This window comes from Pyrus communis, chromosome 16 (assembly GCF_041283825.1).
Source record: "Pyrus communis isolate YQ-2024b chromosome 16, ASM4128382v1, whole genome shotgun sequence".
Taxonomy (NCBI): Eukaryota; Viridiplantae; Streptophyta; class Magnoliopsida; order Rosales; family Rosaceae; genus Pyrus; species Pyrus communis.
In genome coordinates this window covers 17692202-17714556 of record NC_142580.1, presented here as the reverse complement: position 1 = coordinate 17714556, position 22355 = coordinate 17692202, and the positions used below count along the sequence as shown (strand labels likewise).

The 22355-nt window shown below is 40.8% G+C and overlaps 2 protein-coding genes across 2 annotated transcripts; one reads left to right on the top strand and one right to left on the bottom strand.

The window, feature by feature from the left end:
• Window positions 1-2221: 2221 nt before the first annotated feature.
• Window positions 2222-4138, bottom strand: LOC137730978 (Glutaredoxin family protein). The gene is made up of 4 exons (XM_068470006.2): window positions 3858-4138; window positions 3125-3198; window positions 2581-2679; window positions 2222-2479 (listed from the first exon to the last, which is right to left on the bottom strand). Exons 1-4 carry the CDS (start codon window positions 4028-4030, stop codon window positions 2400-2402), a joined length of 426 nt encoding a protein of 141 aa, XP_068326107.1. The 5' UTR covers window positions 4031-4138; the 3' UTR covers window positions 2222-2399.
• An 11861-nt stretch (window positions 4139-15999) lies between these two features.
• Window positions 16000-21087, top strand: LOC137731080 (ethanolamine-phosphate cytidylyltransferase). Its single transcript, XM_068470154.2, has 10 exons — window positions 16000-16263; window positions 16756-17178; window positions 17583-17818; window positions 18029-18180; window positions 18672-18743; window positions 19351-19418; window positions 19525-19642; window positions 20196-20261; window positions 20360-20482; window positions 20714-21087. Exons 2-10 carry the CDS (start codon window positions 16826-16828, stop codon window positions 20783-20785), a joined length of 1260 nt encoding a protein of 419 aa, XP_068326255.2. The 5' UTR covers window positions 16000-16263; window positions 16756-16825; the 3' UTR covers window positions 20786-21087.
• The last annotated feature ends 1268 nt before the right edge of the window (window positions 21088-22355 follow it).

The following is a 22355-nucleotide window of genomic DNA, read 5'->3' as shown; positions in this document are numbered from 1 at the left end:
CCAACACCTAGACATCCCACACCATAGATCATTACTGAACCTTCTTGATTGAGAGTTATGCAGATATGATGTACTTATATGTGTCATGAAGGAACTCTTGATTAAACTTGTCGTTACTATTGTTGCGGAATTCATGTTTCTTTTCATCATTTCTCTTTACCTACATAGCTGTTTCTTCACACGAATAAAACCCAAGCCAACAAGTGAATTATGATGTACCTTGAGCCATAGGTTATGGAAGAGCATGACACTTCAACCGTAAACTGGCTACATTACCTATAAATCTGGATCATTAACAGATGAAATCAGACTCCACTTTGAAAGAGCTAGCTGGTTCATTCCTGTCCATCAAGGGCTCACTCCGTCGGAACTAGCTTTAATTTAAGAACAGATAGCGAGTAGCGAACACGTGAGATAACTCATAATTCGCAATGCAGTGAAACCACTCCATATCACTCACTAACCTAGATCTTAGCTGCTGAAATGCAGCTTCCACCTTGTCTGTATGTTGAATGCACAATCTCAACAAGTTTTTCATTCCCATCAAATACATAATCTGCTCAGGAGTCGGACTGCTTTCCTCCTCCGTGTTAAGAAACTCAAGCCATCCAATCTGTTGGAAAGGATCTTTGTTTTTCTGCACTGCTAATTCCACACTCCGGAACCCTACCAACAACTGTGACTCTATATTAACTTTGTCAATCAGCCGACGGGAAATGATTATTTGGTTCAAATCAAGCCAATTATGGATATGTGATTGCAAAAAAAAAAAAAAAAAAAAAAATTGAAGCAACCAATCAAGCTGTCCACCAGGTAGAATCAGAATCACTGATCATCCCAATTGCAGCATCCTACAAGTTAACAGATATATGATGAATAATTCCGGTTGAAGACTCGGAAGAAATATGAGCTTTTCTTTGGTTCTGGTTCCAACCTAAGAGCGCAACGCGAACAACTCCTTCCCACCTGTATTGCACAATGAGAACCAAAGTATGTCAGACTTCACTTTCTTCAACTTCACTTTCTTCAATCCATATTCCACGTGAAACAGCGATGAACTCTGATAGTAATTATTTAGATTCAAAGTTCGAAAACCTAATATAATTTCCAGTAACTGTGTGCTTTGCTTTGTCTTATAGTATAAGCCAGCACACATCTTAGCCTGGTAGCAAACAACAATCATGGAGTATAATATGCACGCACATGTATGTGTCTGTCTGTGTGTAGTATAATTGTATGAGTCTGCTTCAATATTATTAAGGCATGTCCGGGCATCATCTTTTCCATAGACATTGGGGTCAAAAACTTGTCTTTCTTTCTTGTTAAGCGACACCATATGATTTGGTCACAAATGTGGATCAGCCCACATGCATTGTTCACCCTCCAGAACAAGACATTTCAAACAAGAATCATTTTAAGCAGTCAAACAAGATTTTTTTTCAATCGATGCAGAAGACAATCATATCAAAATGTAAGTGAAAAGAAACTGAAAATATTTAGTGTAAGATTCACAAAATAAGAGGGGGAGAGAGAGAGAGACAGAGAGAGAGAGAGAATTTTAACTGAGAAAAATCACATATAAATTGAGAATATACCACCAATACATCAAATCATACCAACTTGAAACACGACCAATTGGCAATATTATGTGTAACCCAACTTCTTATAAGCACATTCAAGATCCTTCAATTAATTCCCCGATGTGGGATTTACACTCTCAACATACACCCTCACTTGTGGTGTCATTTAAGCCTACACATGGATAACACCTATTGGGTGATGTTGGGCACAACACATGGGCAACCTACTTTGATTCCATGCTAACACTAGAGAATTAAACTTCAACAGATCCAGAAGGGGGTTGATTTCTTGACAATTCAACTAGTTAATTTTGTGTTGCAGTTACCCAAGTGTTGTGAACCCCATGATTTTATAGACCAATAACTAGCTCATTCTGTTTGGTGACGCTTTTAGATCAAGTTCTGCACACAGAAACTGCAAGTGCCATCAACGACAGCGATATTGCGGAATTCAGGCTATAGAGAAGGCAACCGAAGTTCATGGTGCTTCATATAACCGATCGTTCTGCTTCTCCACCGGATCAGAGGATACAACAAAGGGACAACTAGTTTTTGTTTTTCACTGACTGTATTCCACCATCTTCTGTTAGTATTTCATGTCTCTGCAAACCTCATCAGTACCTTAAGATCCAAGCGACAAATGAAAAATGAAGCAATCTCCTTTAAATTACTAAAATACAATAATCCAAATAAAGTACAAGATTATGCAAAAGTGAATGCCATAACATGTGCGCGCGCGCACATTTGAAGGAAGGAGTTACTTGTAAAGCATTACATTCAATTTATTGGCTACCAGTTTTTAATCATTGACGATTCAATTTAAAGATCATCCCTATGCTTCTTGACCTCAATGCCGAGAAGCTTAGCCAGTTCTCCACTTTCGTATGCTTCAACCGTATCTAGAAAACAGAGCATTCATCAGCTACTAGCAATTTTCTTGGTGTAATCACGTTTCCCAGAAATAAAGAGAACAAAACATTTTGAAAGGAAAAACAGTTACCATCTGAGCCCCCAATGTATGTCCCCTTCACGAACACCTGCGGTACAGTACGCCTCCCAACAAGCTCACTTAAAGCATCTTGTATGTCCCGACCATCAACTGAAAAGACACATTGCCATCTTCAATCAACAACTTATAATGGAATGGAACTTGCACTTGAGTATAGTACAGGCATACATATGCTAATATGCAATTTCAAATTTCAAACGAAACAGCACAAAGCTGTTGAACAAATTGCTTAACAGGCAAACTATTGTCCTGAAAGCAAATTCAAGCAACCCTATCACATTTGCGACTCAGCAATCCAGAAAAGCCAATCCTAACAACAAAATTTGGAACTTGTTGCAAGCTAATAGGGCAGTTAGAAGATGGAATAATTAATGCACATTCCTAGAACTCGGAAACACATTTAGCCATTTCTTGAGATTGATTTCAACCCACAAGTTAATTTGCACCAATCTCATATTTCAGCAACAAGCTCCTTACTTTCTATGTTTTCATGCACATTGTGTGAAAAAATCCGTAAGGCCTAAATGAAACATACTTCTCTCGTCAAGCTCAACCACATACGGTACTTGGTTCAACTCTTTGAAAACTGCTTTCGCCCTTCTGCAATACCTGCAAACAATCCAAATAAATTGCAAATCAGAAAATAAAATAAGAGGAGGAATTCAATATATACGTTACACAAAAAAGACAACAAAAAGTAAAATTTGCAGTATGTCCTTGTGCTTCTGATGAAATTGCCCTCTAAAAACCCAAATTTGCTGTATGTCCTTGTGCTTCTGATGAAAAATTAAATAAAAAACAAAGTGTAAATCCAAAATTACTTCTAATTGGTTATTTCATTTTTTTTTCCTCATAAATTCAAGCGATATTCTAATCTAATCTAAACTACGGGAAGTATGTTTCGATAAAATGTACCTCTAAAAACCAAAATTAACTTCTAATTGTTCATTTTTCTTTCTCTTCGACCTGGGTGATATTCTAATCTAATATAAACTACGAGAAGGGGAATTCGTCAATTTGAACTTGGGAGTTCTGCAATTGGCGATTTCTTCAAAACCCAGAAACTCATCAATGGTAACAAAACCGAAAACTCCTCATCCTACTCGGATCAATCGAAATTTCAACCCAACCCCAAATTCCAAAAACATAAAAACTGAAAAATTAAACAAAATAGTAAATGGGCTGAATTCAAATCAAACAGATGAGATGTTGAATCAAAGTTACAAGAAATTAGTGAAAAAAGAACGGAAGAGAGTGGCACGACGTACGGGCAGTAGGACTTGGAGAAGATGGCGATCTTGTTGGAAGAGATGGTCTTCTTGATGAAGGCGAGGGAGTCGGCCGAATTAGGCGACGCCGATGACGATGCCAATGTCCAGAAGAGGGACGTCGCTAATACTAGAGCTGCTGTTGCTGATAGCAGAGTCTTGCACGACGCCATTGATGGTTGGGATCACACGCGCTGCTGTTTCTGAACTATTTGGAAGTCTACGTTCCGGGCGGGGATCTCGGGTTTCTACTGCGCTTTGGTGTAGGCGTCGGGAAATGTAGAATACTAACCTTATAATTCTAACCAAATTTATTGCGCATGGACCTAAATGCCCTCACAACAAAATAGAGTGCTATTGACTCAAACGCAGAAGTTGAAGGATTCAATTCCACCATTTCTTTTAGCGGTAAGCCGTCGAAATGAATTATCGTTAAAATTGAACCTAAGATTTCTTAATTAATAATAAAAAAAAATACTTTTAAATTATAGTATTAAGTGATAACATTTGTTTTTCTAATCCCTTTATCTTCAATTTACTCTTCTTTTCTTCCTGAATGTTTTTCTTCTTTTTTTTTTGGTTGAAGAAGCAATTCTTCAACCAACAAGGCATAAGGCCATGAAGCAAACAGAAGGGTGCCCTTCACACCTAAAAACAGTAGCAAAGATAGAGGATACACCAGATGCCGCCACTAAGGCCACTAGCGTCATCCCAATTACCCAAGACAAAAACTCCCCCACCTACGAAAGACATGGCAGACCATCTTTGTTCAAAATACTCACAAACGAAGATGGAGGTGTCACCACCCAACCTAAACCGCACATCTCCGGTGACAAGTTTCTAGCGACAAAATTTGTCGCCATATTTGCCGATCATGGAGACCACGACCACGAGCATGATTGAAAACTCATCCCGACCTCCAAAGCACGAGACAGAATTGGGAGCAGTTCCCAATCACAACTCATAGAAGGGGAATTAAGATATTGAATAATAGTCTGAGTATCGGATTCAATTACCACCTCCTGCACCTGTAAGTTTTTTGCCAGTAAGCACCCTTCCAGTACCGCTAACGCCTCCGCCATCGCAGCCGTGGAAGCATGCACCCTCACACATTGCACCGCTTTGCATCCCGAGTTCCAATCTCTAGCCACAACCCCAATCTGCCCACACAAAGAGTCCCGCTTCCAACATGCATCAACATTAAACTTAAAACTTAACCCAATTAACAGGGGAAGGAGACCACTGAGGAAGATGAAGCATACCTCTAGAGTGCTCAGTGCTAATAGAAGTCATCAAACTTCAAGGAGTAGAAGCCTCTTGAAAGGAAACCAAGGTAGTGGCTATAGAATGCAAAGTTCTAAAGGGAGAAGGATTAAAAGCAACATCACATCGTGCCCTCCAAAATGAACCAACATGAGAAGATCACATGAGCCAAAATACGGTCAAAATTCTCCTTACAACCCAAACATTGATTGACAACCAAGCACAACCAATCAACCAAGGTAAAGATAGAGCTTCAAATAATTTTCAATCCAAGAAGACCCCCTACCCCACCTTGGTAGCCCACGGACACAGAAGGAGCACGTGCTCCATAAACTCCTCACTTTAAGCACAAATGGGACAAATCGGGGACACAGTACATCAACGCCGGAACAGATTAAGTTTGGTGGCACAAGCGTTCCAGAGCCCCCTCCAAAGGAAGTTCCTCATTTTTGGTGGCGCTTTGCTACCCCAAATCCAAGCCCACACCCGGGGGTCAGTACTTTGGGAAGAGGACGGGCGATCAAGGTTTTGTTGGGGTAGACAATTTTGACACCACCTATAGCCTGATTTAACAGTATAAGAACCTTGCCTTTCAAAAGGACAAACAAGTTTATCTGAGATTAAGAAGGGTCCCACATGAATCTGAGAGATAACCTCACATACCATTTCCTGGACAAGATCTAAAAGCAAATCCAAATTCCACTCCCTTGAAACTGGATCAATGAGCTTCGTAACCCTACAGTCACCACTAGTTTCCGAGAGCAAGAGGAGGGATGGGATGCCCCGCAGGTAAATTATCCATCCAAAATCTAACATGTTGACCTCCCATAATCTTCCACCTAACGCCCTTTAGAACAATATCTCACCTTCTAAAAGACTCGCCCACGCCTATGAGGCTTGACTACCTTTTTTAGCCTCCAGGAACAAAACATCTGGGAAGTACCTCCCTTTCAAAACCCGCGCCCATAACGAATCAGGATCATGGATCAAGTGCCAACATTGTTTGGCAAGCAAAGCAAGGTTAAAATCTTTAAAGTTATGAAATCTCATACCTCCCTCCCTCTTTGCCCGCCCCATGTCCTTCCAATTGATCTAGTGTAACCCACGATCCTTATCAGCTCCCGCCCACCAAAACCTCGCCACAGCTGCATCAATATCCTTATAAAGACCTTCCAGGAGTCGAAAAACACACATGAGGTACATAGGAATAGCCTGACCCACTGCTTTAATGAGGACTTCCTTCCCCGCATGGGATATGAACCGTCTCTTCCACCCTGAAAGTTTATCTAAAACCCGGTCCTTGATATACTGTAAAGCCATTCGCTTTGACCTTCCCCAAATTGTGGGAATACCTAGGTATTTACCCGGGTTCTCCACGTTAGGCATATCTAAGATATTACAAAGCTCCAACGCCAAGTGGGCCGAGATATTAGCTCCAAAATATACAATCGAGTTTTAGCAACTAACTTGTTGACTAGAAGCTTTGCAATACACCTGGAGAAGAGTGGATAAGTTCCTACAATTTTGCTCAGAAGCCTTAAGAAAAATAAAGGTATCATCCGCAAACAAAAGATGTGAAAGCACTGGCCCCGAAGCCAAAATCTGAATGCCCTCCAGATAACCTCGTTGAACTACTCGATTAATCACCAAGGAGAGAACATCACTGATGATGAGGAATAAGTAAAGGGAGAGTGGGTCCCCATGCTGAAGACCCCTAGTAGGTTTAAAAACACACCCTGGCCTCTCATTAATAAGAATTGAGAACTCCACAGTCTTCACACAGCGCATCACCATATTTATCCATCTGCGCTAGAAACCAAGATGCTCCATTATGGCCTCCAAGAAATCCCACTCCACCCGATCATATGCCTTATTCATATCAAGTTTAATCCCCATCTCGAAATTAGTCTTTGTCTTTCTTAACTTTAAAAAGTGGAAAATTTCATGGGCCAAGATGATATTGTCTTGGATTTGCCTACCCTTGATGAAAGCATTGTGACTTGGCGAAATAATATTGTAAACACGAAAAGTTCCTGAAACAAGAGACAAGAATAACGCGTACAAAATATATTTTTGTGTTTAATGATTTTGGGGTTACAATCTCTTTGTAATTTGATCCTCTGATTCTATCTTCGTAGGGTGTAGGTTTGTGGATGAGCTGTTGATCCAAAGGGCCGTCGGGGCTTGATCTAGGGATGAACAGTTGATGAACGGATCTTCAAGGGCTTTTGGGCTTGATCTTGAAGGTTGATGGATGAGCGGATCTTCAAGGGCTTTTGGGCCTAATCTTGAAGACTGATTGGATGTGTGGATTTGTTGAGGTTGTTGATCCAAAGGGCCGTTGGGGCTTGATCTTAGGATGAATGGATGATGAACGATGAACACTTTCCTCAAGGGCCGTCGGGGCTTGATCTTGAGTTGGTGGAAGTTCTTCAAGGGCCGTTGGGGCTTGATCTTGAAGGAGGGTTTGACGAAGAACGAAGAGTGTTTTCTTGATCCTTCGGGATTTGCTTTAGAGCTTTAGAGTTTCAAGGCTTCAAGGTTTTGGTGTGATGTAAATTCCCTTCTTTCTTTCTCTTCTTCCTTTTCTTCTTCCTTTCAAATGAATGCCTTGGCTTCCTATTTATAGAATTCCAAAACTTGATTTTTGGATTTAAATAATCAGATGAAATAAATCATTTCTGCCAGGTATTGACACGTGTCCTATTTGATGACTTTTCCAATTTATTTCGATTTTTCGTTGAGTCACACGCTACATGTAAAATTTATGTGACACGTGAGCGTTGAAATTTTAATTATTGGTTAACATTCATTTCACCGAAATTTCGATATCTACAAATGCCCCCACTTCAAGGCGCGTCGTTGACATGTGCTTGTCACGTGTAGAAGATGCGTTTTGAAGTCCCTTAATGTAGATGTCAACCCAAGGGCCGTCGAGGCTTGATCTTGAATTGAGCTGGAAATTTCTTCAAGGGCCATCGAGGCTTGATCTTGAGTTCGACTGGAAGATTTTCTGGTTTCCCCCAATTGTTGATTTTCCACAGGCTTAACCTTGAACTGGGCCGGAAGATTCTTTTGGTCTCCTCCGAAGGTCTGAACTTACTCTTTTTATCTGGAGTTGAATTTGATTCAAGGGTGGTGAACTCTTGATTTTGAATCGGACTTGTGATTTCTTCAAGGGCCATCGAGGCTTGATCTTGAGTTCGACTGGAAGATTTTCTGGTTTCCTCCAATCGTTGATTTTCCTTTGTGCTACTCTTGAACTGGGCAGCAGGATTCTTCAAGGGCCATCGAGGCTTGATCTTGAGTTCGACTGGAAGATTTTCTGGTTTCCTCCAATCGTTGATTTTCCTTTGTGCTATTCTTGAACTGGGCAGCAGATTTCTTCAAGGGCCATCGAGGCTTGATCTTGAGTTCGACTGGAAGATTTTCTGGTTTCCTCCAATCGTTGATTTTCCTTTGTGCTACTCTTGAACTGGGCAGCAGGATTCTTTTGGTCTCCCCCCGAAGGTCTACGAGCGGTTTCAGGATATGGCAGGCAAGTACGAGGTGGAGGTGCTGACCTGTTTCTTTGTTCAATCTTTCCAATTCGTATTGAATACGAATCGGAAAGATTGAAGTTTCCTTGTCCCTTCTCTGGCAGTGTATCAACCATTGAAGATGACTACTCGAGAGCAATACTAGGTAAGCAATCAGGAATAGATTCCAGGTAGTCGGTTCCAGATCGGAAGACTGACTCCAAGTGCCGGCTGATTGCTTCTTTCACTTTGCCATGCAAGTAAGAACAAGGACAAAGGAAAAGACAGGGAAAAAGCATGATATGAGATACCTTTGCTTTCGAAGAAGCAGCGAATGAATCAACACATATATTTGTTGTGCTTGTCTCCACATGCTTCGATGTATCATTTTCACTTGCCTTACTTGCTCCCCTTTGCAGAAGTGGTATTTCCTTATGCAGGTTTAGCATCTTCTCTTGTAGTATTTGTCCTCCGATGCAGGAGTTGAATGCAACCTTTGCATTTAAATGGTGCTTCACTTCTTGGTGGCAACTGGTTTGAGTGGAGGTTCCGACATATTGCTTTCTCTGTCCTTGTCTTGGCAGGTGAGAACAAGGGCAAAGGAAAAGATAGGGAAAAAGCATGATATGAGATACCTTTGCTTTCGCCCTTGATGATATGAGATACCTTTGCTTTTGAAGAAGCGGTGAATGAATCAGCACATGCTTCAATCTATCGTTTCCTCCTGGGTCATCTGTACTCCAGGCATCTGGTGTCTTCAAAGGTTGAATAGGTTTTCTCAAGGGAAGAAGAAGAATTGAGTATTTCGAGAGGCTTTGCTGGGAGTGCGCCCTCAGAGGTGAGGAAGAGTTGGGCATTTTCTTCAGGTCTGCCTTGCCATAAGAGACGAAGGTCGACACATATAGGGATTTCTTAATAGCAAGTGGTGGTACCGTTCTTTTACCCTTGTCGACAAACGTCTCTTCGATATCTGAACGACGCCTCTTCGATTTCTGAACGACGCCTCTTCGATTTTTGAACGAGCGCCACTTTTGACAAAGTTGCACGCGTTTTCTGAAAAGCAGAGAAAGCGTCGCCGAACTTTGCGCTTGTCGGCTAAAGACGTGTAGTTGCGATGATGGCCTCCACGTGTTCTCGACTTTGTCAGATATCTTTTGACAAAGTTGAACGCATTTTCTGAAAAGCCGCGAACGCGTCGCCGAACTTCACGCAGGAAAATCCGGATTTTTGAATCGGTGGTCGTGTCGCTTGGCTTTTTACAGAGGTATCGATCACTCCAACATACACACTCTGAAAATTGCCCATTCTTGAAAATCGTCTCCGGCCTTTTGAGAATTATCTTCATCCACCCATTCTCTCTGAACACCTTTGAAAACATGACTAACTCATCGAACCTTTGCTTAGATTTGAGTCTCAGCAGCGATCCGGTTGCACCCGGTCAAGGTAATGTATGGCGCCCTTCTTTTTTATCTTCTACCGGTCCTCTTACAGGTGAAGACTCCGTGATGCAGGACGCCACAACAGCTACAATAGTAGCTAGGAACCTCCTCACTCCAAAAGATAGTAGGCTGCTGTCAGGACGGTCCGATGAGTTGGCCGTTCAAGAGTCCCTCGCTCTCAGCGTTCAGTGTGCAGGCTCTGTGTCCAACATGGGCCAACGCCTACTTGCTCGCTCCCGTCAGGTTGAATCGTTGATGGCAGAGGTGGAAAGTCTCAAGCAAGAGATCAAGCAGCTGAAGTATGAGAATAGAAGTTTGCACGTGCTTGCAAACAACTATTCGACGGGCATGAAGAGGAAGCTTGATGAGCTGCAAGAATCTGAAGGTCGGATTCAAAGTGACCGTCAAAGGTTTTCGTCTTTCCTCCAGAGGCACCTTTTTCCTGGGTCATCTAGCGTTCCACCCAGTATTGAGGCCTGGAATGCTCTAGCTTCAATGCCTCCCGCTCCGATGCCTTCCGCTTCTAGAGTTTTGCCAAGTAATGGGGCTTCACGTGAACATCCTTTGTGAAAGCTCCATCTTCTTTTTTTTTTTTTTTTTTTTTTTTTTTTTTTTTTTTTTTTTTTTACACACTTGTAATTTCTTGGAGATTAATGGACATGCTTTATTTTATTCAGTGTATTGTGCTAAATACAGATAAAACATATACATCACCGTCCATCATCATTCCTTTTTATTATATTTTTTTTTTATTCTTTTCTTTGCTTTCGGTGGCGCTTATCCACCATTCATTTATATATATATATATATATATTTCAGATGGTGCCAGAAGCACAACCATTGTTTTTTTCTTTCTTTTTATTATATATATATATTTTTTTTCTTTTTGTAATAAAATTGACTTTCTTTAATGAAACATTTATTTATTTATTTTGATGTGACTGTACTTGAAGTTTTGAAGTTTCAAGTTGCCTACGTACTCTTCCAAAGAAGAGATCAAGTCATAACGTAGTTCAAATGAGTGATGATTTTGGTGATGATTTTGCTGTACACAGTTTATGCTCTTGCGGGCCAGGAGCATTTGGTGCCGTTTGCAGTTTCAGCTCATGCAGACAAGGAGCTTTTGGCGTCGTTTGCAGTTTCAACTCGTGCAGACAAGGAGCTTTTGGTGTCACCTTTTAGGCTCGTGCGAACGAGGAGCTTTTGGTGCCGTTTGCAGTTTCAGCTCATGCAGACAAGGAGCTTTTGATGTCGCCTTTTATGCTCGTGCAGACCAGGAGCGTTTGGAATTTGTCAAACGATCTTAGAGAGGCATTCCTTGCAATCTTCATAGCAAGGAGTCTTGACTGAGTGATTGAAGAAGTCTTCGGGGAAGAAATCGCGCATTGTGATGGCAACGGGCGATCTTTGTGTCATAATGTCATCATCCTCAACATTTTCATGTAGCTTTGAAGGTTGACGGTAGCTGCTTTGCCCCCTTTCCGATTGGTGAACTTGTGGAGGAGACCTATGTTTCTTGTGCATTTTCTTTGGAGTGACATGAGTCCATCCTTCAACTTCACTTGACTTGACTGACATGGTTTTGGAGCATGCCCCCGGCGGTTGAGGTGAAGATTTTGAGTTCAAAGAGCCAGAAGTGATGGTGGTATAGTCTGACTTCACCACATCATTAAGATCTAGCTCGATGATCCCTTTCTGAGCCAACTTCATGATGAGATCTTTTAGCACAAAGCACTTTTCCGTCGGATGACCAATGAAGCGGTGGAATTTACAGTACCTTGGACTGTCAGTACGGTTCATATCTTCTGGCCGTTTGCACTCAGGTAGGTCGATCACCTTTTTGTCAAGCAAGTCTTTCAACATGGCAACCACGTCAGAGTCGGGGAATGGATAAGTCTTCTCCTCAAGCTCCTTCAAAGTACGTCTACGTATCTCTTGATCACGAAAAGCTTCGGTTTGAATCGCCTTGCCTCGTGTATGGGTTTTGACTGGAGTTGTGTTGACCGTCATTGCTTCCTTGGTGGGTTTCCACGCAGCCTTATCCACCTTGGGCCCCAAAACTTTGTCATTCTTGTAGTCGGCGATCTGTTCTTTCTTCCCATGACGGGTGATGCTTAACTCCATATCATGGGCGCGGGTGGCTAACTCCTCAAATGTTCGTGGTTTGATGCCTTGAAGGATGTAGTGTAGTCCCCACTGCATGCCTTGAACGCACATCTCAATGGCAGAGGTTTCAGAAAGCCGATCTTTGCAATCCAGACTTAAGGAGCGCCATCTATTTATGTAGTCGATGACAGGTTCATCTCTCCACTGTTTCGTACTGGTCAGCTCTAGCATGCTTACAGTACGACGAGTGCTGTAGAAACGGTTGAGGAATTCCCTTTCTAGCTGGTCCCAATTGTTGATAGACTCAGGTTCGAGGTCAGTGTACCAGTCAAAAGCGTTACTTTTCAGCGAACGCACGAACTGTTTGACGAGGTAGTCTCCCTCTGTCCCAGCATTGTTGCAAGTTTCAATGAAATGGGCGACATGTTGCTTCGGGTTGCCTTTTCCATCGAACTGCATGAATTTCGGGGGCTGATAACCCCTTGGCATCTTCAAAGCATCAATCTTCTTGGAGTAAGGCTTTGAGTACAGTGCGGAGTCATGCGAGCTTCCTTCGTACTGTGTCTTGACAGTGCTTGCGATCATCTCCTGTAGCTGCTGGATAGAGAGAGATCCCATGAATGCCGTTGCTTGGTCTAGCTTCGGCTTCTCTTCAACTTTCTCCACTGGTGGCTCCTCTTCTTCGTCGTCTTCTTTCTTTAATAGGCCAATATTTGGGTCGACTTTCACGTCGGGCAACGCATCTAGTTGGTTGACAAGTGCAGCAATCTGCAAGTCCTTCTCTTCCACAGTCCGTGTGAGCTTTGAGATTGCTTCATTCATCTGAGCTAGCTGTTCCTCGATTGAAGTTGCTCCAGTGGTCATGACTTGCATGGTTGTACTGCCGCTTGGATCAGGGTCGGAGAGTAGGGACTCTGAGTATTTCCTCGGGCTTTCGTCTTCTTTACCTTCTTGAACCGTGATGTAGAAAACATCTTGGATCTCCTCTTCAGTGTCGTTCTCTTGGGTTTGTTGGCATGAAGATTTGCCAGTGTGGACGATGATGCGCCTCCTTACCTTCAGTGGTCCTTTTGTGTCGACCTCTAGGATTGCTTGGCGCTCCATCCTTGAAGGAATCAAGCTTCGAGCGTCGTCTTTTTCTCCTAACCCATTGAGCTTTTCTCCCTTTGGGGTTGTCTTCCTCTTTCCAAAAGGCTTCTCATTATCTTCAAATCTTTCTGAAGCTGATCGTCGCAGAGGAGAGATAACTGTGTTGCTTTGTTTCTTAAGCTTTAACAACCTTTCAAAAACAGAGCTTTGGGATGTCGGTGCGTTAAGCCTCTTGAAGACAGAGGTTCGATCTTGACCACCAATGCGATTAAGCACTGAAGTTCTGGAGCTTGAATGGCTCATCCTATCGAAGACCGACGTCCGAGGGGAGGGTTTAGGCTCTTTTTGGTCTTGTTCAATGCTCACGCTGATGTGTTGAGCGCTAGCTTTCTTCACTTTGCTTGAAATCTTCACGGGTGCATTTGGTGTGAAGCCAAGTCCAGCCTTGTTGTTGTTAACTCCATAATCATGCTCCTTCAACTTCTTTTGAGTCTCGGTGAGGTCGCGATCTTTGTCGTTGACGGTGTTTGAAACCTTCTTTCCAAGATTTGAAGAGGAAGCAAAGTCATGCCTAGCCTTTGACATGAGTTCGTAGGCATTTGGGTTGAAACCTTCTTCGGTCCTCTTAGTTGGAAGAGAGCTTGGTTTCACTATGACACCATGTTGTGCCTCCAGACGGTTGATGAGTCTGGCGGTTTGCAAGTTTTTCTCCTCTGCAGTCTTTATCAGCCTTGCAATTGTTTCCTTCATCTGAACCAGCTGTCTTTCAATGGAGGTAGTGCCGATAGTCATGACTTGTTCTTTGTTTGAAGCCATGGACTGTGCTTGAATATCTTGAACGGAGACAGAGATGAGAGGTAGAGATTGTCCCACTGGGCGTGCCAAATTTGTAAACACGAAAAGTTCCTGAAACAAGAGACAAGAATAACGCGTACAAAATATATTTTTGTGTTTAATGATTTTGGGGTTACAATCTCTTTGTAATTTGATCCTCTGATTCTATCTTCGTAGGGTGTAGGTTTGTGGATGAGCTGTTGATCCAAAGGGCCGTCGGGGCTTGATCTAGGGATGAACAGTTGATGAACGGATCTTCAAGGGCTTTTGGGCTTGATCTTGAAGGTTGATGGATGAGCGGATCTTCAAGGGCTTTTGGGCCTAATCTTGAAGACTGATTGGATGTGTGGATTTGTTGAGGTTGTTGATCCAAAGGGCCGTTGGGGCTTGATCTTAGGATGAATGGATGATGAACGATGAACACTTTCCTCAAGGGCCGTCGGGGCTTGATCTTGAGTTGGTGGAAGTTCTTCAAGGGCCGTTGGGGCTTGATCTTGAAGGAGGGTTTGACGAAGAACGAAGAGTGTTTTCTTGATCCTTCGGGATTTGCTTTAGAGCTTTAGAGTTTCAAGGCTTCAAGGTTTTGGTGTGATGTAAATTCCCTTCTTTCTTTCTCTTCTTCCTTTTCTTCTTCCTTTCAAATGAATGCCTTGGCTTCCTATTTATAGAATTCCAAAACTTGATTTTTGGATTTAAATAATCAGATGAAATAAATCATTTCTGCCAGGTATTGACACGTGTCCTATTTGATGACTTTTCCAATTTATTTCGATTTTTCGTTGAGTCACACGCTACATGTAAAATTTATGTGACACGTGAGCGTTGAAATTTTAATTATTGGTTAACATTCATTTCACCGAAATTTCGATATCTACAAATATCATCCAACAAAGGCTTCAAACGATTCGCCAAAATTTTTTACAGGACCTTATAAGAATAATTACAAAGACTTATAGGTCTGAATTGACCAACAGCTTTTGGGTTGGAGACCTTCGGAATCAGAGCAATGTTGGTGGAGTTAATATGGGAAGGGCAACCCTTCCCCCTAGACACTCTGCCACAATACCATGGACCTTAGCTGCAATAATATCCCAAAAAGATTGATAGAAAATGCCTTGGAAGCCATTAGGCCTAGGCGCCTTTGACCCACCCATGTTGAACATTGCTTCCTTAATCTCCAAATTAGATATGAGACTACAAAGTGTTGCATTCATTGCTTCAGTTACCACCGGGTCCAGGCAGCTAAGAATATCACCTCGGTATTTGGTTGGTCGAATAAATTACCCATGGTTTAGTTGGTGAGAAAATGAATGAAAAGCTAGATTCAAATTTGAGCACAAATGAGTATTTTGATATGATATTTATTTTTGTTTAGATACGTACCAAGTTATTAATACGTTTTTATATTATCATAATTTTATTATGTAAAAAGCTAACGGGCAAGTTATTTGTAACTCCAAAAATTTTTTGTACGTTTCAAGTCAATATGGGTACATTTCAATTTAGTAAGCACACATTGTAGTTTGGCATAAATACGTTTTTATTTAGCGTAGGTACGTTTCAATTTGAAAATAACTTGTGTAAGTACATGTCAATGTTTATTTTTAAAGAAGGATGGTACATTTCAATTCAATCATACTTGAATTTTTAGAAACAAAAATAAAGAACAAAAAATAAGCATTAACGACAATAACTACAGTAATGAAGAACAAAGCATGACACGATCCGTTAATTTTAATTTTCTCTTTAATTAAAGGGCCTTAACAGGTCTGGTTATTTTACTTGTTAATTTTAATGGGCAAAGTGACATGATTTGTTAAAAATCCGTTAAGATAATAAGTAGGATTCGACACCACCTCACTTATTAAGATAACATATAATGGGACCCGTCCCACAAGGTAGGCATTTCATTTGATTCGTTCAGTAATAGAAAAAGTGGGAACTTTGACCAAATAAAATGAAAAAGACGGAGAGAGAGCCTTGTCGTCAGATAAAAAAAAGAAAAAAAAGAAAAAACTTGTGGGAAGGGGAAGGGGAAGGCTTGCTTGTCTTGTTTTCTTTGTTTCTTTCCCATTGCAATTTCTTCAAATCACCAAAAAAACCAGGAGGGAGAGAAAGCAAAAGAGGAGAGGAGACACAAGGCTCGATCACAAAAAGGTAAAAACTTTTCCAATTTTCTGGGTAAACAACCAGTTTTCTAGATCTGGGTCACCATGATTAATGCTCATTTCTTGAATTTTATCACTTTTTTTTTTCTTCTGGAATTTTCAGTTCCATGCTTTTCTTCCCATTTTCTCTCTATCCGTTAATGCACAGCTATTTTTAACTTTTTGTATTCTTGGTGAAGTTCAGGTGGGTTTCTGGTTTAGGTTCAGAAATAAATTTCGTAATTTGAATTTGCTCAATAATTCTATTGAATATTTGGCATCATTTTGCATCCCTACACAATTGACCTTTAATCCAGTTCCAAAAGTCTCTTTTAACATCTGAATTTTTTTCTTACATTTTGGTGCAATTTGGTATTTTCAAGCTCTAGATTTGTTTAGTATTTTCATCCTTTTTTCTTTAGTTTTCGTGGTGTTTAAATCTAATTTAAGGTAATAAAAGCTATGTTGATTTCTGATTAGCTTTTTGCTATTGTGGCTTCAGGTTTTGTGTCTCCTCCTGCTAAGCAAAGAGATCAAAGGAGATTATAAGGCAAGAAGAAAAGGGTGCCACCATGGAATATGAAACTAACAACTGGATTTGGGATGGAATGTACAACCACCCACATGTATTTGGCGGTCTAATGCTCACGGCCGCCTTGCTCGGCTTGTCCACGAGCTATTTTGGTGGAATTACGGTGCCCCAGTTGCCGTATTTATGGTCTGATTCAGGGATCTTTCATAAGAAGAAATGTGATAGGAAGCACATTCGGGTTTACATGGATGGTTGCTTTGATCTCATGCATTATGGCCATGCCAATGCCTTGAGGCAAGCCAAGGCTCTGGGAGATGAGTTGGTGGTGGGCGTTGTTAGCGATGAGGAGATTATTGCCAATAAAGGTCCACCTGTTTTATCCATGGAAGAGAGGTTAGTGTTTATGAACATAATTAGTCATGTTAACATACTCATTTCTCAAGAACACGCTTTTATGTTTGAATGCCGAAAACATTCTTATCTGAGTTCGAGTTGCATCTTTGTTACTTACATACCAACTTAAGTTATAGAATATGTTGTTATATCTTATACATGCATATAAAGTACGTTGTTTGCATAGTTTGCAGAGTTAGCTTCCCTAATAGTGTTATTAGGCAGTCCTTAGAATTAGAATGCACTGTTTGGTCCACTTGTACCTTTTATTGTTCCAATAGAATCTCTTGCAAACGTTGTATAATCTCCTGGTGCATACTTTATGTGGCCTTTGTTAAAATTTGATAAGATCAATGTATATTATGTACCTACTTATTTCTATCTAATTTGAAGTTTCTTTCTAGATTGGCTCTCGTGAGTGGTTTGAAGTGGGTGGATCAAGTCATAACAAATGCTCCTTATGAAATTACTGAGCAATTCATGGGCAAGCTCTTCAATGAGCATAAGATTGACTATATCATACATGGTGATGATCCTTGCCTGCTGCCAGATGGAACTGATGCTTATGCCTTGGCGAAAAAAGCTGGCCGCTACAAGCAGATTAAACGCACTGAAGGTGTCTCCAGCACAGATATTGTAGGTACTATGATTCTCTTCATCTCCCTCAGAGGTTCCTCCTTTTGTTTAAAATGACTCGGTACTTATTATGCAATTCCACTTCGTGACATTTTTTGTGGTCAAGCTTGCTAGAAGTGAAGAGATTTGATCAATGAGCTGCCTAGATAGTTAAAATGTTGTATACTGAAATTGTCTTCTTGTTTTCAATTGGTCTAATAATAATCATGTGTAGGGAGGATACTTTCTTCTTTAAAGGATACAAATGATGGTGAAAATCAAACTGAGACATCCTTGCATAAAACCCCAGAAAGTCAACCCAAGAGTGCCAGTTTATCTCAATTTCTACCAACATCCCGGCGTATTGTGCAATTCTCTAATGGAAAGGTGTGCCTCACTTGCTATATTGGCACTTTTAAATTTTACTTTTTGTATTTTTGTTCTTGTAAGTCATAAGTATTTCTTACATTCGACTAAACTCCTTTCTGGGATCTTGGCTCAAGTGCATCTAGTTACATGTGAGAATAAATATCTTTGGAAGTGAATAAATGGACCTGTTTTATGGTACATGTAAAGATCAAGAAGTCACAATGTGAAATAGTTATGACTCTGTTGAAATGACAAGAACGGAATAAACAAAAGTAATCCGCATTTAGTGGATAACACAGTCCTTCATTGATTCTTTACTAATTTACATAAAGACCAAAGCATCGGCCAATCCGTGGGAGCGTGTGAGTAACTCGGTATTGACGTTTCATTTATTTCATATCTATTTTAATGTGCAGCGACAACATATGGAGGTGGTGGAAATTTTGTTTTTTGTTTCTTTTTTATGCATATTGTTTTTTTATCCTCCATAACATGTTTCATATTCTCAGGGACCTGGACCAAATGCTCGTGTTGTGTACATTGATGGGGCATTTGATCTCTTTCATGCAGGACATGTTGAGGTATAATTATTATCTTTGAATTACTTCTGTAAACATCTTAATTTTTATGATGGTTTAAGTTGGATCTTTGTTGTGCATTTACCTATTTTGTTTTACAAAGTTTGAGGTGCATCTAGAAATGGCAGTATTCTACATCTTCCTAGATGTTTTCTATCTTCAATATAAACTTGGAGTAATTTCTAAGTAGCCTTCCATATAGCCCTTTATCATAATGCACTCCAGCATGACTCATTCGTATATTTAGTCTGGTATACTCACCACAAATCATGCGTTAGTTCAATCACTTTAAGAGTGAAATGGATCCTACCATTGCATTAATTTATGAAATGAAGTTGTGAATTGTGACAGTTCTCTCTCTGCTAACCATTAGTTGTAAGGCTATCTATGAAGCCTTGGGTTAAGGTTCGACCTTCTGGCAACACTTGAACAGTATGCTTGTATGTAAACAACTGAATGTTGCCATGTTATGTTCACACCCCTCCCTTTTGGCAATTCTATGCTGTGGAGATTCAATGCAGCATCCCCCTTTCTGTATGAACAGTTATCAAATTTTTTCTCATCATTTTATCATATGAAAGCTGTTTCTCTTTTTTGGTTGCTTGCTCAGATTCTGAAGAATGCTAGGCAGCTCGGAGACTTTCTACTAGTGGGCATCCACAATGATGAGACTGTCAGGTAATTCCGTTTTCTTGATTTGAGATCAATTCATTCGTTGTTAGTCAACAAAAGTAAACTTGTAAACAGACCAAAAACTAAAATAATAAAATTTGGTTAAATGCAGTGAACACAGAGGGAAGTATCCAATTATGCATTTGCACGAACGTAGTCTTAGTGTGTTGGGTTGCCGTTATGTTGATGAAGTCATCATTGGTGCTCCCTGGGAAGTTACCGTGGACATGGTGAGTAAATGCATATATCTTTCTTTTGCTTTTTACACCAAATCATTGTATTTGTATGTACAACCATGAGCGACTGTTTTCATTCTTCAGAGGCCGCGTCTTCTCTTGGTTTTATGTACAGTTTCTTCAGTCAACATGTTCATGATGTTTCTTCCTGGCCTTGAATGGGATTATAATATGTAAATGTCATCATATTAGTTATGTTTCTACCTTGAACAATAAATTTTCCAACTTTATTGCTGCTTGGGAATGTGGATAGATTCATGACATGCTTGCCACTTGTATTCATTAATTTAGATTAGAGGAGGCCATGGATCCAATACATGCTGGCATGTGTGTGATATATCAATAAGTTTTATCATACATACGTAAGGTAAGCAATTGGAAGAATGCCTGTTCCCAGATTAAAATGATTCAGACAGTAAATTGGACATTTTCTCGTACACATCCTTGACTAACTTGAATTTGTTAAGAATAATGTAATCCTTCTGATGCAGTCTGAAATTAGATGTGTTGATCACTGTATCTGAGATCTATATTCTTGCATTGACAGATAACAACTTTCAACATTTCATCGGTTGTGCATGGGACAGTTTCCGAGTACAACTTCTCGTTAACTGTAAGTTGATGGATTTTTCTTCAAATTTGATCACTGTAAACTTTTGTCTATGCAAGCTGAGAATTGACTTATTGAATGGGATGATTTATACCGTGCAGGGCGAAAGCGATCCTTATTCTGTTCCCAAGAGCATGGGGATTTTCAAATTGCTTGAAAGCCCTATAAGTATAACAACAACATCAGTATCCCAGAGGATAATTGCAAATCATGATGCTTACTTGGTAATTTTAAAATCCTTGTCTGCCTTTTGGCTTATGTGCACTACCATTGTCAAGAGATTTAAAACCATATTTGATAACTCTTGTACAAGCATCCTTCGTTGAGCGATTCTTCCACATATCGCAACCATAATTTTCACATTGGATGTTCGTAAAGCTAAATGAAGATATTGTAGCAAAATTTCTGCTGTTTAGAGTGCTGATAAAGTCATTCCTCTGTTGTCCTTGATGCAGAAACGCAATGCCAAAAAGAACGAGAGCGAAAAGAAATACTATGCACAGAAGACATATGTCTCGGGAGACTAGCCCTTATGGAATATATAGTAAAGTTGACCGGTGCTCGTTGAAGAGCTGCGCGTTGTTGAGGCTATAGAAAAACGCCATTTTGCTAGGACAAGAAGAGAATTGAAGGGAAGGACATGGAAGGATACCCTCAACAGACTTGTGTAGAGCATTTCCTTTTCTTCTTTCTTTTTTTCCCATTTCAGTGTATCTCTGTTAGAATAGAGATGAGAATCTGAGTAATATTTTAACCTCGTCAAACCCCCCTTGTGCATATTTATGATCAAAATTTATTTGGGTGTTTACACTTGCCCCCATTTAAGCCATTCTTCTCATTGTTTTGATTCATTAGGTTATGCTGCATTACCTTTCTTCTTTACTGCAACGTCCGTCCAACAAGTGAAAGACTGATTGTCGCTAGATCAAATACTCATTGACTTTTGTATCTTCCCTCTTGGTTTATTAATCCATCTTTCAGCCGGTTTAGTTGCCTAATTACAAAACCGTAAGCTGAATTGAACTGTTACTAAAGGAGATTGTTGTTTATGCCTTCGCTTAGGGTCCCGCGTTAGAATTCACTCTAATCCCAATAAGGGAGCGTCTACGCCTTCACCCAACCTCAACTCAATGAGAGCATTTCCACCGGAGGTTGAATAGCCCAGCAACCAGTCAAAAAAACAAGACTCTGTCAATCCACTCCAGCCCACAAATTTGCCTGGCACCCAGCCCGTGCCAGTCTCTAGACCAGCCCATTTTTTACTGACCTTGGGACCGGCCCATCTGACGTCAGCGTGACATCAGCCATCTTTTTGGTTGCCCAATACCAGATCTCACAAAATGTACGGAAAAGCCACCTTCGCCCTCATCTTCACCTTCCTCCTCCTCCTCACCTACTCAATCTTCATCGGCACCGTCGACATCCGATCCTACTTCCTCCCATTCATCCCCTCATCACCACCACTTTGTCCGGTCCCTCTGCGCCACCACCTCCCCGCCTCTTAAAGTCTACATGTACAATCTCCCGCGCCGCTTCAACGTCAACAGTCGGAGCACCGACTAGACTTCCATCACCACCCGAACTTGGCCTTCGTGGCCAAAGAACTTCGGGCTCAAGAGGCAGCATAGTATTGAGTACTGGATGATGGGCTTGCTTTTGTTCGACGGTAATGGCGGTGATGGGAAGGAGAAAATAAAAATTTTATTTTAGTTTTTATAAATTCAGAAATTAAAAATAAAATTATTATTATTTATTATTTTATAATAAATAATAATAATATTTTAATAAAATGAACCAGGCTATTTTTTTTAAAGGATGGAGATGCTTTGGCCTATTACTGTTTATTGGGGTCTATTACTGTTCACTTGAGTGGATAAATGAGCTGGATGCTAGTGTAAAGTCTTAAGTGTGGAATTGCTCTGAGGTCCTATGTTCGAATTCACCTTATCCCAACCACCCAGTAAGGTCGGTTTACGCCTTCACCCAAGGCCCCGTGCTCGAACTCACCCCACCCCAACAAGGGAGAATTTTCGCCCAAGGGCTTGTGTCCTCTCCGAACCGCGGGAGATGTTGCCCATCATACGGCTCACCAACTTG

Bases quoted from the DNA above. Each gene is read 5' to 3' on its own strand.
- LOC137730978 (XM_068470006.2), bottom strand. From the start codon at position 4,030: ATGGCGTCGTGCAAGACTCTGCTATCAGCAACAGCAGCTCTAGTATTA. The intron at 2,680-3,124 runs GTATGTTTCATT...GTGTCTTTTCAG, and splicing joins GGTTGAGCTTGACGAGAGAA to TTGATGGTCGGGACATACAA. The intron at 2,480-2,580 runs GTAACTGTTTTT...TCTGTTTTCTAG, and splicing joins ATACATTGGGGGCTCAGATG to ATACGGTTGAAGCATACGAA.
- LOC137731080 (XM_068470154.2), top strand. From the start codon at position 16,826: ATGGAATATGAAACTAACAACTGGATTTGGGATGGAATGTACAACCAC. The intron at 20,262-20,359 runs GTAAGTTGATGG...TATACCGTGCAG, and splicing joins AGTACAACTTCTCGTTAACT to GGCGAAAGCGATCCTTATTC. The intron at 20,483-20,713 runs GTAATTTTAAAA...TCCTTGATGCAG, and splicing joins CAAATCATGATGCTTACTTG to AAACGCAATGCCAAAAAGAA.